We start from the raw sequence: 18,093 nt of genomic DNA, 5'->3' as shown, positions 1-18,093 counted from the left end.
TAGAGTATTCAGTAATGAATGTACTGATGAATGTTCTGACCTTGCACTTTTGTTTGGAAGAATGGAAGAAATTGTCCAACCACCCAAATATTTATTTGATTTATTATGATTTTTATTTTATTTTAATTTTTTATGCGTATATGTATTTTTTATGCGTGTGTGTAGATGTGTGTGCTTTCATTTGTTTATTGGTTTCTTTCGTAATTATTAATTTCTTTTTCGTAATGATCCACCATTCATTGTAAAGTTCCTGTTTTTCTTTCCTTTGAACTTATTTCACTTTGTCATTTGACTATTTATATCTAAAGATGAAAGTCGAAGTCCAGACCAGCTGCACAGTTCAACAACCTCCTACTAGTCCAAATATTCCTCACCAGATTTTCAAAACTGCCACTTGCTTTCGCTCATGAGCTCGGAGCCATGAACTCTTGAATGCTTCTCAGATGTCACACAAGCTAAAATCAGTGTGAACTGAATCTGAACCCAATATGAACCTATGCGATTGTATATCAGGAATGAATCCACACGTGCTTCTTCTTTAATAAGAAACCTGAGGTTAACAGACATATCAGTAAAAGCGAGACCTTAGGTGGATAGATTTATTTGACAAAATGAATGGTTGTGCCACGTGACTGACACAGTATTGAAAATATGTTTTTGCTCAATAACTTCTAAATCTAAATAGGAAAAGGTTAGTTGTACTCCCTCTAGTTCCGTAATTGTAGAGTTGTGGAGATTTTACTGAATTACTTTGTTTTTTAAAGCAGATTTTACTGGACTAGTTTGCTCAGAGTTTTGTGGGTAAGTCTAAACTATTTAATTTACTGGTACTCTAATTTCTGCCTTCACATATGAACAGTATTTTCAGTACTCGAAACTTGTTTTGAGCCATCTAAAGCCTGTTCTTAAAAGACTGAGTGGTGATGTATAATCAAAATGTACTTGAATTAGTGCATCAAAAGTTTTTAAGATGGCAAAGTTTTAAAGATGTCATATCTGCTAATGCAGAATTACTAGCTAAAACTAGCTAGAACTAAATAAATAATGATTAATGGGCCATTACCTCCCCTGATAATTGATTATTTAAAACACAACCTAAATAATTTAGTGTTGATTCATTAGAAATAGAAACCTGACCTATCTTCACAGTAAAATCCAATGATTTCAGTCACCTACCTCGACAACCAAGCAATAGCCAAAATAGTGTTCTTACTAGATGAAGGAACAACTTAGCACAGCACTGTCAGCACAAAGACTGCATGATCAAATCAAATCTTTAATATTGAACAAAAATAAAGGCCTCGAATGCTTCCCTGGGGTACGCCATGTACAGTTTGTTTGAAAGAGTCCCTTTTCATGTATCCTACAAAGTACCATGATGTGTGGTATGAAATGGCCTTTTAAGGTCCAACGTAACCATAACACAGAACCACATCCACCTCCTTGGACTGCTCAGTACATCACTAGAACCACTTCCTGAACTCTGCAAAACACCTGCAACAAGAAAGTGATCAGCCTCATCTCACAGCCCGCCCCGCCAAGTCACAGCCCGCCCTGCCGAGTCACAGCCTGCTCCAGCAGTAGCAGACACAGATACACGGCATTGTAAACATCTGCCCTCCTTTCTGAACTGACACTAGAGGCTTGAATCACAGTCCTCAAGGTCCAGGTCCTGCAGATTTTCCTCCTCACTTTACCTGTGTTGGCGCGATGACAAAGTGGCCAATCATTACAAAATCATGGCTGGATTTAGATTCTAGGTTCAGATCTTAGTACCAATGCTTTATTGAATATCTACTATTTGTTAGTACTCTCTACCTGTTTTCCCTTAATGTATCTAATTAAAAAAGCACAGTACAGATACTTAACCTGCACCTCGCGTCCCTTAACACTGTGAACACCAAAGCACACCACATAAAATGGGTTAGATCTGTGCACAACCTTAAATGAGCTCCCTCGGTGCCCTGTATTCCTGAAGGCTGTCAGCTGTGTACTGGATCTAGGCTTGATGGTGAGGGTGAGAGGTGCATGTGCACAGAGCAGCTGTGATGAAGTAGTTGAGCATTACTGCCCTCTATGGACAGCTCCTAGTACAGCTGCTGGTGATGCAGCCTCTGCCACATACAGAGCAATCAGAGTATAAACACTCAAATGGGCAAACTTAGGAATAACATCTATGTTATATGAATACTTTACCACTCCTACCCGTAATGCCTCTGAGCCTGTAAAACTGAAAAGGGTTTCTCTCTTTCACAGGAAAACATCATTCTTTACATTTGGGTGAAAATGGCAAGAATTTTCACGATCATGTGTTTGTCATATAATGTATTTACAGTTTACAGCAATGTATACAGCAAGCAAGCAAAGTAAGCACACTTACATTTAGATGGCATTGAACAGTGGCTGTAAAACAGTAAGTCTCCTAGCTACCTTTGACCCTGGACACTATAAGTGCCTTGATCTGTTAAGACAGGTTCTATTTGAAACCCAACAGAGGTTTTGAAGTTGTTACGGAGCTTGTCTGTTAAACGTAAGTCATGTAAATGTGTTCAGCCTTTTTGATTGTATTTTTAACTAGCATACATCTGTTGAATCTGTTTAGGGACTCATTGCTTAGGTTTATGTATGTATGTAACATTACCATTCAATGCACAGCCGCTCAGTGAAATATCAGTGTCCAATCAGAAATCAAGCTGAAATGTTATTTTCATTGTGTTTATACTATGAATTGGTTTCTTATAGTTACTAAATATTTGCTCACTGTAGTTTAGTGTAGCAATCCATTTGACCACACCATCCCTTAGATAGACATTTGTGTACTCTTGTAGACCCTTTAAATCCCTTAGTGTTGTAGTGTCTGCACAGCATCCTGAGGAGTGTGTGTGTGTGCATGTGTGTGTGCATGTGTGTGTGCATTTGTGTGTGCGTGTGTGTGTGTGTGTGGGGCAGGATCATGGCTCGTAAGGCTCTGTGTTGTGGCTTCAGCAGTCTGGAGGTGCTGCTCATGGTTCTGTTCCTGCTGATGACTGGAGTCACAGTGGGGCTTGTCACCGTCATAGCCGTCAACATGAACTCCCCTACACGTAATCACTCATGTTATCAGCATTTGCTTTTCCTGATGTAGATGTATGTGCAACAAAGCGTCATAGATAATATCTTAAATAAGAGCCAGGGTGTTCTGTGGGATACTCCCTTTACCATTTAACAATAATATTTGTGTTCTGATATTTTTGGCGATGCCTCAAACGCCGTCACACTTGCTAGCTTATGTTTGTTTTTGATCATTTATCGTAGGTTTGTGTAATCAATGAATTTAAAGAGACATTCCTGTTTTGATGTAGCATGTAACTGTTCGATACAACTGTGAACCTGTTATGCAGAAGAAGTGGAAGAGGTCATTCCTACAGTGAAGCCTCCAGAGAAGCCCTATCTGATAGGAGTGGGCAGAGCTGATTGCACTGGACCAGTGGCAGACATACCCCTGGTGAGGGCTATTTTGGCATTTTTGACCAACATATTCTCCAGGTTATATACGAGCCAAATTTCAGCTCTGGTATAAAATGACTCTATTATGGGTGAGGCTATCTGAAATTATATAAACATTATCAGTGCACTGCGACAGTATTTATGATCAGTGGTTTATCTGATGTGATATGGACTTCTGATCAAAATGCTATCAGAGCTCCAAGGATTGTGTTGTGTTTGTTTTGCATAAGATGGGCTATGCCAACCCGAAGCAGACTGCAGCAGGGATCCACACTCGTTTGTTCAGCAGGGCCTTCATCGTGGACGACGGTAGTCAGAGAGTGGTGTTTGTGAGTGCAGAAATAGGCATGATGTCTCAAAGACTGAGGCTGGAGGTAATGGAGGCTGTATTCCTTCTGCCCTCTAGTGATGCCGAGGAGCGTTTATCTCGTATTTCACGCTAACCTGCCTGTTGTAGGTGCTGAAGGAGCTCCAGCTGAAGTATGGAGACCTGTACCGGCAGGACAACGTGGTGCTGAGTGGCACACACACTCACTCCGGCCTGGCAGGCTTCTTCCAGTACACCCTCTTCATGATCACCAGTAAAGGTTACATCAAGCCAGCCACTCAAGCCATCGTCAGTGGGATTGTTAATGTGTGTATACTTTTTTTTTTTGTCATCTCCAAGATATGATGTATTTTCCTTAGTCCGTGAAGCCACCCACATTCCCTCATATTCTACTATTAAGAATACTGTAAATCACCCAGCATTATTAATAATGGCATCAAATCACCTCATTGGTATTAATATATAGTTGTATTATCTGTAATATAGCAGAATGCCATGCACTGATTGTAATGTCCATTATGTCATTTATCAGAGCATTGATATAGCACATAAATCCATGAAGCCTGGTAGAATCTTTATGAACAAAGGAGAAATTGTGGGTAGTAATCTTAACAGGAGTCCACATTCATACATGAACAACCCTGAGCAGGAAAGAAACAGGTAAATATGTTTTCTATTAAAAATTATGCAAATTATACATATATTCAGTATTTATTCTATCAGTTACTTACTGAGAATGATTGATTTGATTGCTTCAGTCCTGATAGATTTTTAAATAGGTGCCTCATACTACATTTATTAATGCTTGACAGCATTAAACTGAAAAGATTAAGTTTTTCTCATCCAGGTACAAAACCAATACAGATGAACAGATTGTGAGCCTTAAATTCACAGATCTGAGTGGGAATGGAATAGGAATGTTCAGGTATGCCAGCTTTAAACCAATATGCAAACTATCCTTCGAGTCCTCCAGGATGTTTTTGATGGAATAGAAAATGTTTTATATGATGATATATATTATATGTCATTATTTGAAATGGCAATGACAACTATTTTCATAATTTAATGAAAATGAATGGTATCGTTGAACATGCCCACCTTCCTTTCAGCTGGTTTGCTGTTCATGCAGTCAGCATGAATTACACCAATCGCATGGTGAGCTCAGATAACCTGGGCTATGCCTCCTATCTGTTTGAACAAGAGAAGAACCCCAACTCCTTACCTGGTGAGGTGAGATGTCTTATTAATGCAGCCTCTTTTGTCTCTTTATTGTTCTGTTTCTGGAGCAGTTGTCAGGGCTGGCTCCAGGGTTGTCCCACCTGCAGCCACAGGGGGGAGCTTGCTAACCAGCTCTTGTCAAAGTAATCACAATCAGAAGTGATGACCTGTAACTGTCCTTCCCCTTACCTAAAGAAGGCAGTTGCAGTGTCTCACTGCTGAGTTGCTTCTTGCCCTATGCTATGCGTATGCAGTCAGCCTCTCTTATGGGAAACGTGTTGTGGTGTCCTGGTGTCTTGTCACCATGCTTTCTCTCTCTAGTCTATTGTTTGAGTGCGTTCACTCCTGTGCTGCTCTGACCATTCTCAAGTTTTTCTTTGTCTGTACTGCAGCCAGGAAGGACACAAGCGTGCCAGTTGCCCTGACCTACAGGGACAGGCCCGCCAGTAGGAGGGGAGTCCCTGGCAGGTCCTCCCCATCTATGTTGTCTCACGCTCCACGTGACGTCATGGCGTGGAGTAGCTGAAAACAGACTACTCACATCTCTTGACTTGGGCACAGCAGGTACATTAATCTATGTGTCTTTGGCTACAGCACTCCTGCTAGTGCACCTGCAGATGCCTCTCACGGTTGCTGCCTCTCACGGTTGATGTCAGGGGTGGTAGCTAATCAGACTATTCCCCTGGAAATTAAGATAGGGGGTCATGTTGAGCATATCACACTATATGTGATCAGTGCCCCTAAGACTCGACTGACCCTGGGGTTCCTTTGGCTTCAGTGCCACAACCCGGAGATTGACTGGCTCAACCTCACAGTCAGACAATGGGGGGCACTGTGCTGGGGCTCCTGTCTTAAGGCTGCCAGACCCAGCACATCAAGGGAACAACGGGAACCCCTCTTTATAGGTGTTGTGCCTGCTGAACACCATGACCTCCGGGAGGTGTTCACTAAATAGAAAGCTGGTAATTTGTTCGATAATAAGTCCATAATTTGTTCGATATCACTATCGATCTTTTGCCTGGAACCAGTCCTCCTAGGTGTCTGCTCTTTTCCCTCACAACCCCCGAGCGTAAGACCATGGACTCCTATATACAGGAGTTCCTGGCCACAGGCTTTGTTAGGCCCTCTACCTCCCCTGCTGGTGCTGGCTTCTTCTTTGTTAGAAAGGACAGAGGTTTAAAGCTGTTCATCGACTACAAGAGGTTGAACAAAATAATGGTCAAGGACCGCCACGCCTTGCCACTCATGGCTACGGCGTTTGAGGCATTGCAGCAGGCCACGGTTTTTACCAAATTGTACCTGCGCAGCACCTATACCCTCGTCCGAGTACGAGAGGGCAACGAATGGAAGACCGATTTCATAACCTCTTCAGGTCATTATGAATACTTAGTCATGCCGTTTAGGCTCATGAACACTCTTGCCGTCTTCCAGTGGTATATTGATGAGGTCTTGCATGAGGCGTTAGACCAATACCTCAACAACATCCTGATATATAGTTGATCCACCCAAGACCATTTCAAACGTGTGTGATGGGTTCCCCAACTGCTCCTGGAGAACCACTTATACGTTAAATGAAAAAAGTTGGTTTTTCATGCTGAGGAGATATCGTTTTTGGGTTTCAGGGTGTCCCAAAGCAAGCTGGCCATGGACATGGCCAAGACCTGGGCTGTAGCCCAATGGCCCATCCCCTCCTCACTCCGCCAAGTTAGGTTTTCTAACTTTTGCCACCACTATATAAAGAATTTCAGTGTGGTGGCAGCGCTGCTTTTTGCCCTCACCAAAAAAAAAATCCCAGACAGGCTAGATGGTCGTTATTTTCCGGCCGGTTTGACTTCACCCTCTCATACTGCCCGGGTCTAAAATATCCAGCCCAATGCCCTTTCCCACCAATGGGAGCCACCCTAGCACCCAAGTCCCTAACATCGTGCTGCCTGCTTCTAAAATAGTGGCTATCCAGCAGCCATCAAAAGGACATTGAAGCAGCCATCAAGCGGTCCCTTGCACATGAACCTGACCCAGGAGGGGGTTTGGCCAGGCGATTGTATGTTCCCATGTGGTTACAAAAGAGGGTTATGGAATTGGGGCATCCCTTGCCGTTTGCGGCCCACCCTAGGGCACAATGCACTCTAGAGCTCATTAGAAGGAGGTTCTGGTGGCCTGGTATGGAACAACCCGTGGAGGCGTTTGGAGGTGTATTTTTGTGCAACAAGACCTCTTGTTCCAAGCTCTTGTGCCTGCTGCATCTGGTCCTGGTTCCTTCCCGGCACTGGACACACGTGTCTTTGGATTTTGTCACCAGGTTGCCACCCTCCCATGGTAACACCACTATTCTGGTGATCGTAGACTGCTTCTCGATGGCAAGCAAGTTCATAGCCTTACCTAAACTTCCCATGGCTTGGGAAACAGCAGTACTGTTTTAAACCATGTGATACGAGTTACCAATACGGTTTACCCCATGACGTGGTGTTCGACCGGGGGCCCCAGTTCACCAGACGGTTCTGGGGGACCTTCCTCTGTCTCTTGGGGGCCAAGGTGAGCCTGTCATCGGGATTCCACCCCAGTCTAATGGCCAGACATGATGGGTCAACCAAGACCTCGAACAGACCCTTCGTTTGCCTGGCCTCTTCCAACCCCTCCTCCTGGTCCAACCATCTGATCTGGGTATAGTATGCCCACAACACCCTTTGGCATTCATCATTGGAGATATCCCCATTTGAGTGTCTCTATGTGTATGCTCCACCCATGTTCACAGACCAGGAGGGCAAGATGGCAGTGCCTGGAGTAGGGATGTCCCGATCCAGCTTTTTGAACTTCCGATCCAATACCGATATTTATTTGCACTTCCGATCCGATACCGATATCGGCCGATACCGATACCGGCCTATCCGAGCATGTATTAAAGTTTAAAGTTATTTAGCCAACTTACTTTGTTGTCAAACTTATGTTGAAAAGCGTTTTACTCTTGATAACAAGTAGCCAGCTGAATTAGGTGTGTTTGAATAATACACAATGGTTGGTAAGGAGAAACTGACCTGTTTATTTAGCAATTAATAAACTCAAAATAGACAAAATATTAAATAACAAACAGAAATAGCATCAGTAAACCAAGGATTAAAAAGCCACAAGTGCAAATAATATTGTAAATTATATTAAAAAAGCAAAACACACAACCTGAGTGGAAAATAGTCTATTAACAAATAGTCTATTAACATTAACATCCATCAGTGCTCTTGAACAAGTGTAAACCAAAGCTTAAAAAAAATCTGTGCACATATCGTAAACTAATTAAAAGCAAAATGCCTTCTACTCCACACTTTGCTGCTCCATCCCCATCTATACACTCCCTTCAATTCAAACGTTTCTGCCAGTGTTAGTTGTGTAGGGCCTTTCTTTTTGTCTTCAGTTTTATTTAGAAACTCGTCATGTTGTTTATGGTGGTATTTCGCTAAATGCTTGATTAGATTGGTTGTATTAAAAGTTCTTACAGCTTTACCACCACGCTTGACTTTACTGTGGCATATGTTGCACTCTACCTCTTTGTCTTTGTCATCCTTTAAGGTAAAATAATCCCACACAAGTGACATTTTTACCGATAACTTCAAATTTACACGGCGGTCGTAATGGTTAGGAGATGCCGCGGAGCTAAATTGGGGAGACGCTAGGCTCGTGTGCTGAAGGTGTGCTGGAAAATGTGGACCGGATTTTACTCTCACTGGCAAAACCACAGCAAAAACTGGAATGGATTATCTAAATGGGTGCGCTGGAAAACCCGGATCTTAAAAAAAAAAACTGGATCGGGAGTCTGGATCGGCATTTTCTCGTGCCTGCCGATCCGATACCGATACGCATTTTTTGCTAATATCGGCGGCCGATCAGATCCAAATATCGGATCGGGACAACCCTAGCCTTGTCGTCAGGCTTGGCTCAAGGTTTGCAAGGCCTTGCTGGCGGCCTCTGTGTTCCATCGCCGCAACTCGGACAAGCGCAGACTCCCTGCAATTTCATTCCATGCCGGGCAGAGAGTATGGCTGACTGCTAAGGACCTGCAGGTCCATGGGAGAATCAGGAAGTTAGCACCATGCTACCTAGGCCCGTTCAAAGTAGTCAGTGGATCAATCCGGTGTCCTACCGCCTGGCTCTCCCTCATTCTCTTCAAGTCCATCCTGTTTTTCATGCATCGTGCCTCTGGCCTGTCCTGTGTGGCCTGCTGTGAGCCCCCATTTTTGATGGGGCTCCAGCCTACATGGTTTGTCACCTCCTGGACGTCCATCAAGTTTGGGGTCGTGAGCAGTACTTGGTGGATTGGGAAGAGCGTGGGCCTGAGGAGCGTTGCTGGGTCTCCACTTCTCGCATCCTGTACCCTGCCCTGATCCGGGACTTCCATCGTGAGAAGGTGACTGCTCTGGGCCCGTGGGGTCTCGGGCCTATGAGGGGGGGGCTCTGTCACGCCTGGGTCCTGGGGCATTCCACCTCCTGCCACAGGGGGAGCTCAGCTCTCATCAAAGTCGTCGCAATCATGACCTGCAGCTGTCCTTCCCTTTACTTAAGGAAGGCAGTTGCAGTGCCTCACTGATGAGTTGTTTGTTGTCCTATGCTACGTGCATGTAGTCAACCTCTCTTATCGGAAATGTGTTGCGTTGTCCTGGTGTCTCTTCACCATGCTTTCTCTCTCTAATCTATTGTTCGAGTGCATTCACTCCTATGTCGATCTGGCTATTCTAAAGTTTTTCTTTATTATTGTTTCTCTATTCAGTTTTTGTTGGTTATTTTGGGAAGGGATTTTGTTACTTACTTCCCCTGGCATCCTCAGTTTGATTATTGCACATTTACTCTGGTTGAGTATTTCGCATTCTTTAGTTTGCCCTGGTTATTCCCCATACTCCGGTGTTTTCTTTCGGTGTGTTTCCCACAGTGCTTTTGGTGGAGGTTTTAGTTCTTTTGTTTTCTGTGGAAAGGCTTTTGGATTTGTTTATCGCAAAAACCATGCGGTGGATTCCCTCCCGAATCCTACCGCTTTATAGCAGTCTTACTTGCAAAGTTTACGGTCTGAGATGTTAATAATAAAAAACAGAGAGATTTCCATGGTAACCTTTTCTTGTCTCATCACCTTGCAGGGACCTTTTGTAGCAGCATTTTGCACCAGTAACAGCGGAGACGCGTCTCCCAACACTCATGGCCCATATTGTGTGAACACAGGAGAGAAGTGTGACTACCTCAACAGCTCCTGTCCCATTGGTGGGGTGAGTTATATGTAGTCTTTTACAGGGTCCCTCAGTCACTGGAAGTTTCCCAGTCTGTGGCCTGCACAGTTGACCCTGTCCTAACATATCTGGTTCAGCTTATGAAAGATGATTGTTTAGATGAAGCAGATGAGTTGGGGAGAATGCTAACTTAGCAGAGTCCACAGAAATCCCTCCAGTGTGCAAATAAATGCAGCATGACTTAACTCAACATTGTAGGCGTAAATTCCACAGTCAAGATTTTGCTGTGTAAGACAGGAGTTTGGAAAGTGCTGTGTCCACAGAGCCATAATTAAAGGCTTGCAAATCATGTTGAGGTTTTTGTAACTGGCTGAAGTGGTTTTAAGGATAGATGCTGAGTACTATGTTTAACCAAAGGGAATACATGTACACACTAATTGCTAATCATTAAAATATTCATAAATCAGGTCAGGAAAATAAATTTCTCAAAAACTGCTTGCCTGTTAATTAAATTAATTTCAGGCCAATAAATCAGGTTCAATAGATTTTTTTCTGTTTTCCAAGTCTCTTTTCTTCTTGAATGTGTTCACAGACAAAAATGTGTGTTGCTTTTGGACCGGGTAAAGACATGTTTGAAAGCACCAAAATTATTGGACAGAACATCTACAGAAAGGCAAAGGTATCTCACTACATGCTGATGGTCTGCGTAGCATTCAGATTTGTCCTTCAGCGTCCCTGACACTGTGATCTGATGGACAGGAGCTTTATGGGACTGCAGAACAGGAGGTGCATGGACGTGTCCATACTGCTCATCAGTGGGTCAACATGACGGATGTCTCCGTCCACTTTAACTCCACCCACAGTGTGAGTATGCTCAGCAAATCAGCATGCTCAGAGGAGGCATGGGGAGATAAAGGCAACTACATAAGAACATGCAAAGAAACCATGAAACTACATAAAGGACTGGACACTGACCTTAATAATAACCTTAATACTTATACTTGAAGTATAAATTAGGGCATGGTGTCTGTATTTAAATCTCCAATATCACTATAAACCCCTAAAACAAATGTAGTGATGTGCCAAGTTTGTACAGTAATTTGATTGATCCTTTTATCAGGTTAAGACATGTAAACCTGCACTTGGCCACAGCTTTGCAGCAGGTACAATAGATGGAGGGGGAGACCTAAACTTCACTCAAGGTAACTTAGCCTCTGTTTTTTTGAGCCAGCTCATCTATGACCAGTTTTTAGTGGGCATTTAAAAAAATGTGCTAAAAGAATGTCTTTGTGGAAAGTATGCTCACGTTCTTTCTTTCTAAAGCAGGGGTCACCAACGTCACCATGTCGCCCGCGAGGACGTCACGAGTCGCCCGCGGGCAGTGATGTCAGTAACGCGTTACTTAGTAACGCGTTACTCTAATCTTACCACTTTTTTCGGTAACGAGTAATATAACGCGCTACTATTTCCAGTCCAGTAATCAGATTAAAGTTACTTATCCAAATAACTGTGCGTTACTATTTATATTTTCCCTAGTAAAATATATATTTTTGCTTTCTTCTTGGCTCTGTTCTACTTTTGAGTCTGACCGTAGCGCTCGACTCCGCACGCTGCGCGCGATCCTGTGAGAGCGCGAGCACGTTTTACAAGTCATTTTTTGCAGTGTCCTCCCGTAACGATATGTGGTAGTATAAAGAAACACCCCTCAAAAACAGGGGAAGGAACATTTACCTGATGAATTTTAATGTTGCTTTGTGTTCCACGTTTGAAAAGTGTTGGAATTTTGACTAACGTCGCCTACTTTAAAATGCTTGAAATTGTAATGGTATTTCGTTTCACAAGCTGTCTGACTGAACTGGGGTGGGTTTCCCGAAACGTTCGTAGCTTCATACATTTACATTTACATTTACATTTATGGCATTTAGCAGACGCTCTTATCCAGAGCGACTTACAAAAGTGCTATGTAGTAGCTTGGAATCTCCAAGGTAGAATAGATAGTCCAGAACACAAGGTACTCTAAGCTGGAAAAACCACTAGACGAAAGTCAAATGATACCTAACAATTATACCTGAATATACACATCCCCTGAGGAAAAAGACAGTAAACAATTCCTATAACCCAATTATGCACAATACCTGAGGAAAGAGACGATAAAGTACAATAGACAAAGCATAATTATGCAAAGTGCACTTGAAACCTCATACGAGGTTACGAAGTACTTGGCGCTACGAACGTTTCGGGAAACCCACCCCAGTTCGCTTGTATTACGTTTACAAATAAATTTACAAATAATACCGCGCAGCTACACAAACGTAATGTCAGGAGATACTGTAGCGACTCCTACTCCTCACGGCGAGTCTTGCCCTTTAAGTGACACTGGGGGGCGGAGCCTGCGCGCGCCAGGGTTGCGTTATCAATAAAGTTTCCCTCCTCGGGATTTTTGGATTAAGCAGTTTCTGCCTCGGTTACCGAACCTGCTTCAATACATTGTTACTGTTAAAAATGCACTTCCAATAAAGTGAGTATTGGAAAAATGTATTTTGCTGCTGAATGTAACTACTAAAGTAACTTGTAATCTAACGTAGTTACTTTTAAAATCAAGTAATATGTAACGTAACTAAGTTACTTTTAAAAGGAGTAATCAGTAATCAGTAATCGGATTACTTTCTCAAGGTAACTTAGCCATCACTGCCCGCGGGCTTGTTTTAAAAATAGCTGACTATAGTGCCATGCACCAAAGCGCAGCATCGTTTATGTTTTTGCTACTATTATAGATTGTAATCATCTTCTCATGGTCTACATTCATCTGCTAAGCAAAGTAGGTGCCCCTCGGTGCCTGGGTGAAAACAGATGTGAGGACAGTCTGGGTGAATTCCCAAACTGCTAAAACCCTTTGGCATTGCACAGCAGTTTACCCAGCACCAGGAGGAGCACCTACCAATTTTCAACAAACTGTTTTCTTTTTACATGCACCTTTTTAGTTTTTGGAAAGTCATGGCAACAAGTAAACAAAAACCCATTGCTAATGTCATGCCTTTGATGTGGTTCTCAAGACCCTAGAGGTAAACAGATATTGCAAAGGAGAAAGAGGGAACTGTAGAGGGACCTGTAGGTGTCTCTGGTCTGGAATAAGCTGAATGAATCTGCAGCTTGGTGATAGTGGTTAGTCCAACAGAAGCCCGCTGAGTCCAGCCTATTCCAGCAGTACACATTTTCTTTTGCAGGGCATTAGAGTCCTATTAAAGTGTAGTGGTTGCAGCTCATTAATGTGCTGCCTCTGGAGGTGAAGTGGAGGAGTGGAGTATTAAATTAAAAACTGCAATTAAATGAAGAAGCATAGGGAGATTACTGATCTAGCGGGCCAATGTAACCACATAAAAAAAAAACCAAATTACAGTCAATAAGTAAAGTAGCATTCTCACCCCGTTAGCAGTGTGGTTGCGTCTGCTAAATGCCGTAAATGTAAATGGTTGCTTATTTTTCATTCTTGGTAACAACAATATTGCCCACAATAGTGGGCAACAGTGTGAAGATGCTAAGCGTGATTTATATGTCTATAACTGTTTCAATAACACCTGAATGCACAGGGGCAGTTGAAGGGGATCCATTCTGGGATGGTATTAGGGATATTTTGCTGAATGCCCCCTCTAAAGACATTCAGGATTGTCACGAGCCCAAACCCATTCTCTTCAGCACTGGAGAGGTGAGAGCAGGTTACATGACTATCTTTTACAGATCATTCTCAGGACTCTTAAGTTTCTGATTGTTGGCTGAGAACTGCATATTGTTGGCTGGGAACTGCAGTAGTGTTGTTGTACCTGTAGATGAACTGGCCCCTCCCTTGGCACCCAGATGTAGTGGATGTTCAGATCATCACCATCGGCTCTGTGGCTGTGGTGGCCGTCCCAGGGGAGGTGACGTAAGTGTTTGTAATTAGACACGTCTACCTTAAATTTGCTTCAAATTGTGTTAAAGCTGCAATCAGTCCATAAACAGGAAAATTGTTGAATTTGATGAGAATCAAAAGGTATGATCCATTTTTTCCTAGAACTATGTCAGGTAGAAGGATCAGAGATGCTGTCAAACAGGTGAGAATATATACAAAACACAGTAGAATGTAGGGAAGGTCATTCAATTAGTCCAATTATGAGCTTCTTTCATAGTGTCCATTGTAAAGCTGCTTTGCGACAACATGAGTTGTTAAAAGCGCTATACAAATAAACTTTGATTGATTGATTGATTGATTAATGAGGTAATAACAAGCAGGTTTGAATGTTAGCGGATGGCTTAACCAAGCATCATGTAGGGCACGTGCAGAGTGCTTATTAGGGTCGTGATGTTTTGCATTGACTTATTAGGAGCTGGAGGTGCAAAACACTTTCACCAACACAGAAGTTGTCATTGCTGGTCTCTGCAATGTCTACACACACTACATTGCTACCTATGAAGAGTACCAGGTAAGTAACTGTAACCATCTTTGTTATTAATCATGGTCATCTTTTATGAGACTTTGAAGATGATCGTGTATATTCTGTTTTTCAGTGGGTCCAGGTTTAGATTTACTGTTCAAAAGTATCTGATGTACTAGGTAAAGTTGGCCTACAGTTGGCAGGTTGAAGTGGTTACTGTTTGGAGTTCACAAGACACTATGAGCACTGAATATCACATTGAATGGCTTCTGGACCCTGAGGCACATATTGGCATTATCTTGTTTGTATCGTGCGTTCACAGATCCAGCGGTATGAAGGTGCCTCCACCATCTATGGGCCTCACACCCTCTCCGCGTACATCCAGCACTTCAGAGGCCTTGCCAAAGCCATTGTGCAGGTGCACATTAACCTGTTCAGATATGTTGTTTTCTAGTGCCTGCTTTTCACTTCACTGACTGGAATGCATTTTACTGAATCCAGGGTAAGGTGGGGGAATTACCCAAAGGTCCTGAGCCTCCATTCTTCAAAGACAGCCAGCTCTTCTCTCTGCTGCCCGGCGTGCCTGTGGATAAGCGGCCAGCTAACACCACCTTCGGACAGGTCCTGGAACAGGTGCATCCTCGCTATAAAGTGGTGAGTGTTTTTTTTATTTTGTTATTTTAATTATACAGAGCACTGGCTTAGTTACTTATATAATGTTAATTGATTTGACCCCGTTGTGCAGGGAGAAGTTGCATCTGTCACTTTTGTTGCTGGAAACCCCCGGAACTCTGGCGACATGGTGAGCTCCTGTAGTTAAAGCGCTACAGCAGGATAACTAACTTAATCTCATTTATCACAAGTGTGCAAATAATACCACAGACACACACATATGTTTACCTTTCTCTACAAACTTGGAAAATGACAAAAACCTTATTGACAAGAGATTCTTTTAAATTTGGCATTTAAGTTTAATGATCCAAGTTAATTATAGCAGTAAAATCTCAATATTCATTGTTTCCCATTATTGTCATAAATATGCTTAAATTGAGTTGTTTGAGTAAATTGAGTTTGCAGAGGCTATGAACAAGATTTTTGTCTGTGGTACACTAAAGATCAATTTGATCTCAAAAGAGGCTTTTCGAGACGTCTTCAAAAATATGTAAAGTCTGAAAAAAACAAAACCTGAGAAGGATCACAAACAACTGAAAGACCAAGAACAGCATAAACATTGCAGTAGCTCTAGGAGATTTAGTTATTTAGCAGTATAAATATACCCACAATGCCTCTTCCATTTGGGAAACACTATCAGAGCATTACAGGCAACTAAGACATTTTCCTCCTGTCAGATGGAATAAACAACAGTGGCATACACAATACACATTTAAACATTGTGCATATATCAAAGTAATATATGTTTTGTTTACTTATTTAGAGTACAAGGATGAAAGAGCCAGGCACCATGAAATGGAGATTAAATTGCAATTAACCTCAATTAACCTGTATTATCAAAATATAATTTAAAATAGATTTAGCTTCAGGGCTATTAACCTGCTTTCTTGCGTTTCCTAATCTCTTATGGTTCTGCTATTAGAGAAACAAGACCTTTGTCACAGTGGAGAGGTTTCAGAACAACACTGGCACATGGGTGGTGGTCCATACAGATGCATCATGGGAGACGAGGTATGTATCTAATCATCATTATTCTTATGCATAGCTGTATCAGCATGTTGATTAGACATTATAATGGAATCTTTATGCATATGTATATATAACTGTGGCTCGGTTCAACTTCTATGGCCACATACAGAGTGATCTGCACTCTCTCAGACTGAGCTATCTCTTGAGCTGTATCCACTGATAATGCAGAAGCTGACTAAGGACCTTATCATATTTTATCATTTCATCACCAGTTCAACTGAGAAGGTTTAACTTTTACTGCCTTGGTCATCTGAAGTAATGTCTATAGATTACTCTTGTCATGTTGAACCACTGATAATATGAGCATATCACAACCTTCAGTGCTATTTGAATATTTATGAATGCCAGTGTCAGTTTCGTATATCTGCAGTCAACTCCTTGCAGTTAACCATTCACAGATGCCTATATATGACTTATATACATTATTCATGCATTATGAATATTGTATCTCATGCTTAAGTTCTGTAATTTTTAACCTGGTAATATGACATTGCATGCAGTCAGTAAAGTAATCACATGTATAGTGTTTCTGAAGTTAGAGTACAACTGGCTTAAGAAACTAATGCTGTTATGCTAATAACTAATGCTAATATTATTAAAAACTGATTCCACTGGGAAGGTGCCCAACAGGCTCCGTTTGTGTTACAGAATAGCAATCGTAACATTTTCCATAATGTCATAGTTGCCTAGTTCATCATCAGTGACTTTCAGTAACCAGAAGTGAGCGTGTTGATAGACATTTCTACGGTAGCTTCCTAATGATACCCACTAACAATAATGAACATCTATTGGATATTACATGGATATAGATAACATGAAATCAGATTTTGAGCTTCCATCTGTACACTTGGCCACAGAGGCTCAAATTCAGGAATGATCTGTAGAAGAATTCTAAAGTCCACAAAACATCTGATTAGAGGTATAATTCATCTTTGGTTCTTTATCTGGAATGGTTACACAACTAGTCATTACAGATATTACTGATTATACACAGTGTACTTCTCCAATCTCCATCTTGAAGTAGAATATGATGGGTGAATCAGGATAACAATTCTGCATGGGTTCAGATAACTACTTCTGTTAGAGAACACAGCACGTCCCTTACACGGGTTACACTAAACTATATTGGCTGTTTAGTGCTTTCAGAGATTTGTTCAAGACTGACCTATCAGAACTGTGTGTGTGTGTGTGTGTGTGTGTGTGTGTGTGTGTGTGTGTGTGTGTGTGTGTGTGTGTGTGTGTGTGTGTGTGTGTGTGTGTGTGTGTGTGTGTGTGTGTGTGTCCAGATTTCACTGGATTAAAGGTTCTGGTGGGCGGAGCAATGCTACAGTAGAGTGGCACATCCCTCTCTCAGCACCGTCTGGCACCTACAGGATCCGACACTTCGGTCACACCAAACACTTCAATGTCACCAGGCCTGTGATAACTGCTTATGATGGCACGTCCGATGTGTTCAGAGTCACGAAAACACTCTATTCCTTCTGAAGGAGCCAAAACACTCTATTCCTTCTGAAGGAGCCATACCTCTCTGAATGAGACAAGAAAGCTGTTGTAAGCAGCTTCCATGTATTGGAGACAGAATACTATGGTAGTGCTTGAATGTTTCAGTGCTTATGTGAGTTAATGATTAGATGCTGAAAGATGCTTGTGAATGTGTGCTTGTGTTTTGATTTGTTTAGGAGTTGTGATGGCTCTTAAAATGTGGGTGTGTTGTATTCACCATTTTAATAAAACAAACAATGGACTCAGA

At 42.1% G+C, this 18,093-nt stretch overlaps 1 protein-coding gene across 5 annotated transcripts; it reads left to right on the top strand.

The window, feature by feature from the left end:
- Positions 1–2: 2 nt before the first annotated feature.
- Positions 3–18,086, top strand: LOC143510840 (neutral ceramidase-like). Of its 5 annotated transcripts, none has more exons than XM_077000638.1 (21): positions 3–801; positions 2,950–3,083; positions 3,381–3,484; positions 3,717–3,860; positions 3,944–4,120; positions 4,347–4,474; positions 4,662–4,739; positions 4,924–5,044; positions 10,147–10,272; positions 10,826–10,912; positions 10,993–11,097; positions 11,354–11,435; positions 13,821–13,936; positions 14,058–14,152; positions 14,282–14,321; positions 14,592–14,690; positions 14,965–15,060; positions 15,144–15,296; positions 15,388–15,444; positions 16,237–16,325; positions 17,630–18,086. In XM_077000638.1, the coding sequence occupies exons 2-21, from the start codon at positions 2,954–2,956 to the stop codon at positions 17,826–17,828; spliced, it is 2,226 nt and encodes a 741-aa protein (XP_076856753.1). In that variant the 5' UTR covers positions 3–801; positions 2,950–2,953; the 3' UTR covers positions 17,829–18,086. The 5 variants fall into 5 exon arrangements, with proteins under 5 accessions (XP_076856753.1, XP_076856750.1, XP_076856752.1 ...); XM_077000635.1 differs by having other exon boundaries at positions 2,257–3,083; XM_077000637.1 differs by having other exon boundaries at positions 3–2,530.
- The last annotated feature ends 7 nt before the right edge of the window (positions 18,087–18,093 follow it).

Source organism: Brachyhypopomus gauderio, chromosome 3 (genome assembly GCF_052324685.1).
Source record: "Brachyhypopomus gauderio isolate BG-103 chromosome 3, BGAUD_0.2, whole genome shotgun sequence".
NCBI classification, from domain to species: domain Eukaryota; kingdom Metazoa; phylum Chordata; class Actinopteri; order Gymnotiformes; family Hypopomidae; genus Brachyhypopomus; species Brachyhypopomus gauderio.
The sequence above is the reverse complement of the archived record's forward strand: the minus strand, read 5'-3'. Positions and strand labels throughout refer to the sequence as shown.

Excerpts from the sequence above, each read along its gene's own strand:
- LOC143510840 (XM_077000635.1), top strand. The coding sequence starts at position 2,891 with ATGTGTGTGTGCATGTGTGTGTGCATTTGTGTGTGCGTGTGTGTGTGT. Across the intron at positions 3,861-3,943 it reads CTCAAAGACTGAGGCTGGAG|GTGCTGAAGGAGCTCCAGCT; the intron begins GTAATGGAGGCT and ends TGCCTGTTGTAG. Across the intron at positions 14,691-14,964 it reads CTACCTATGAAGAGTACCAG|ATCCAGCGGTATGAAGGTGC; the intron begins GTAAGTAACTGT and ends GTGCGTTCACAG.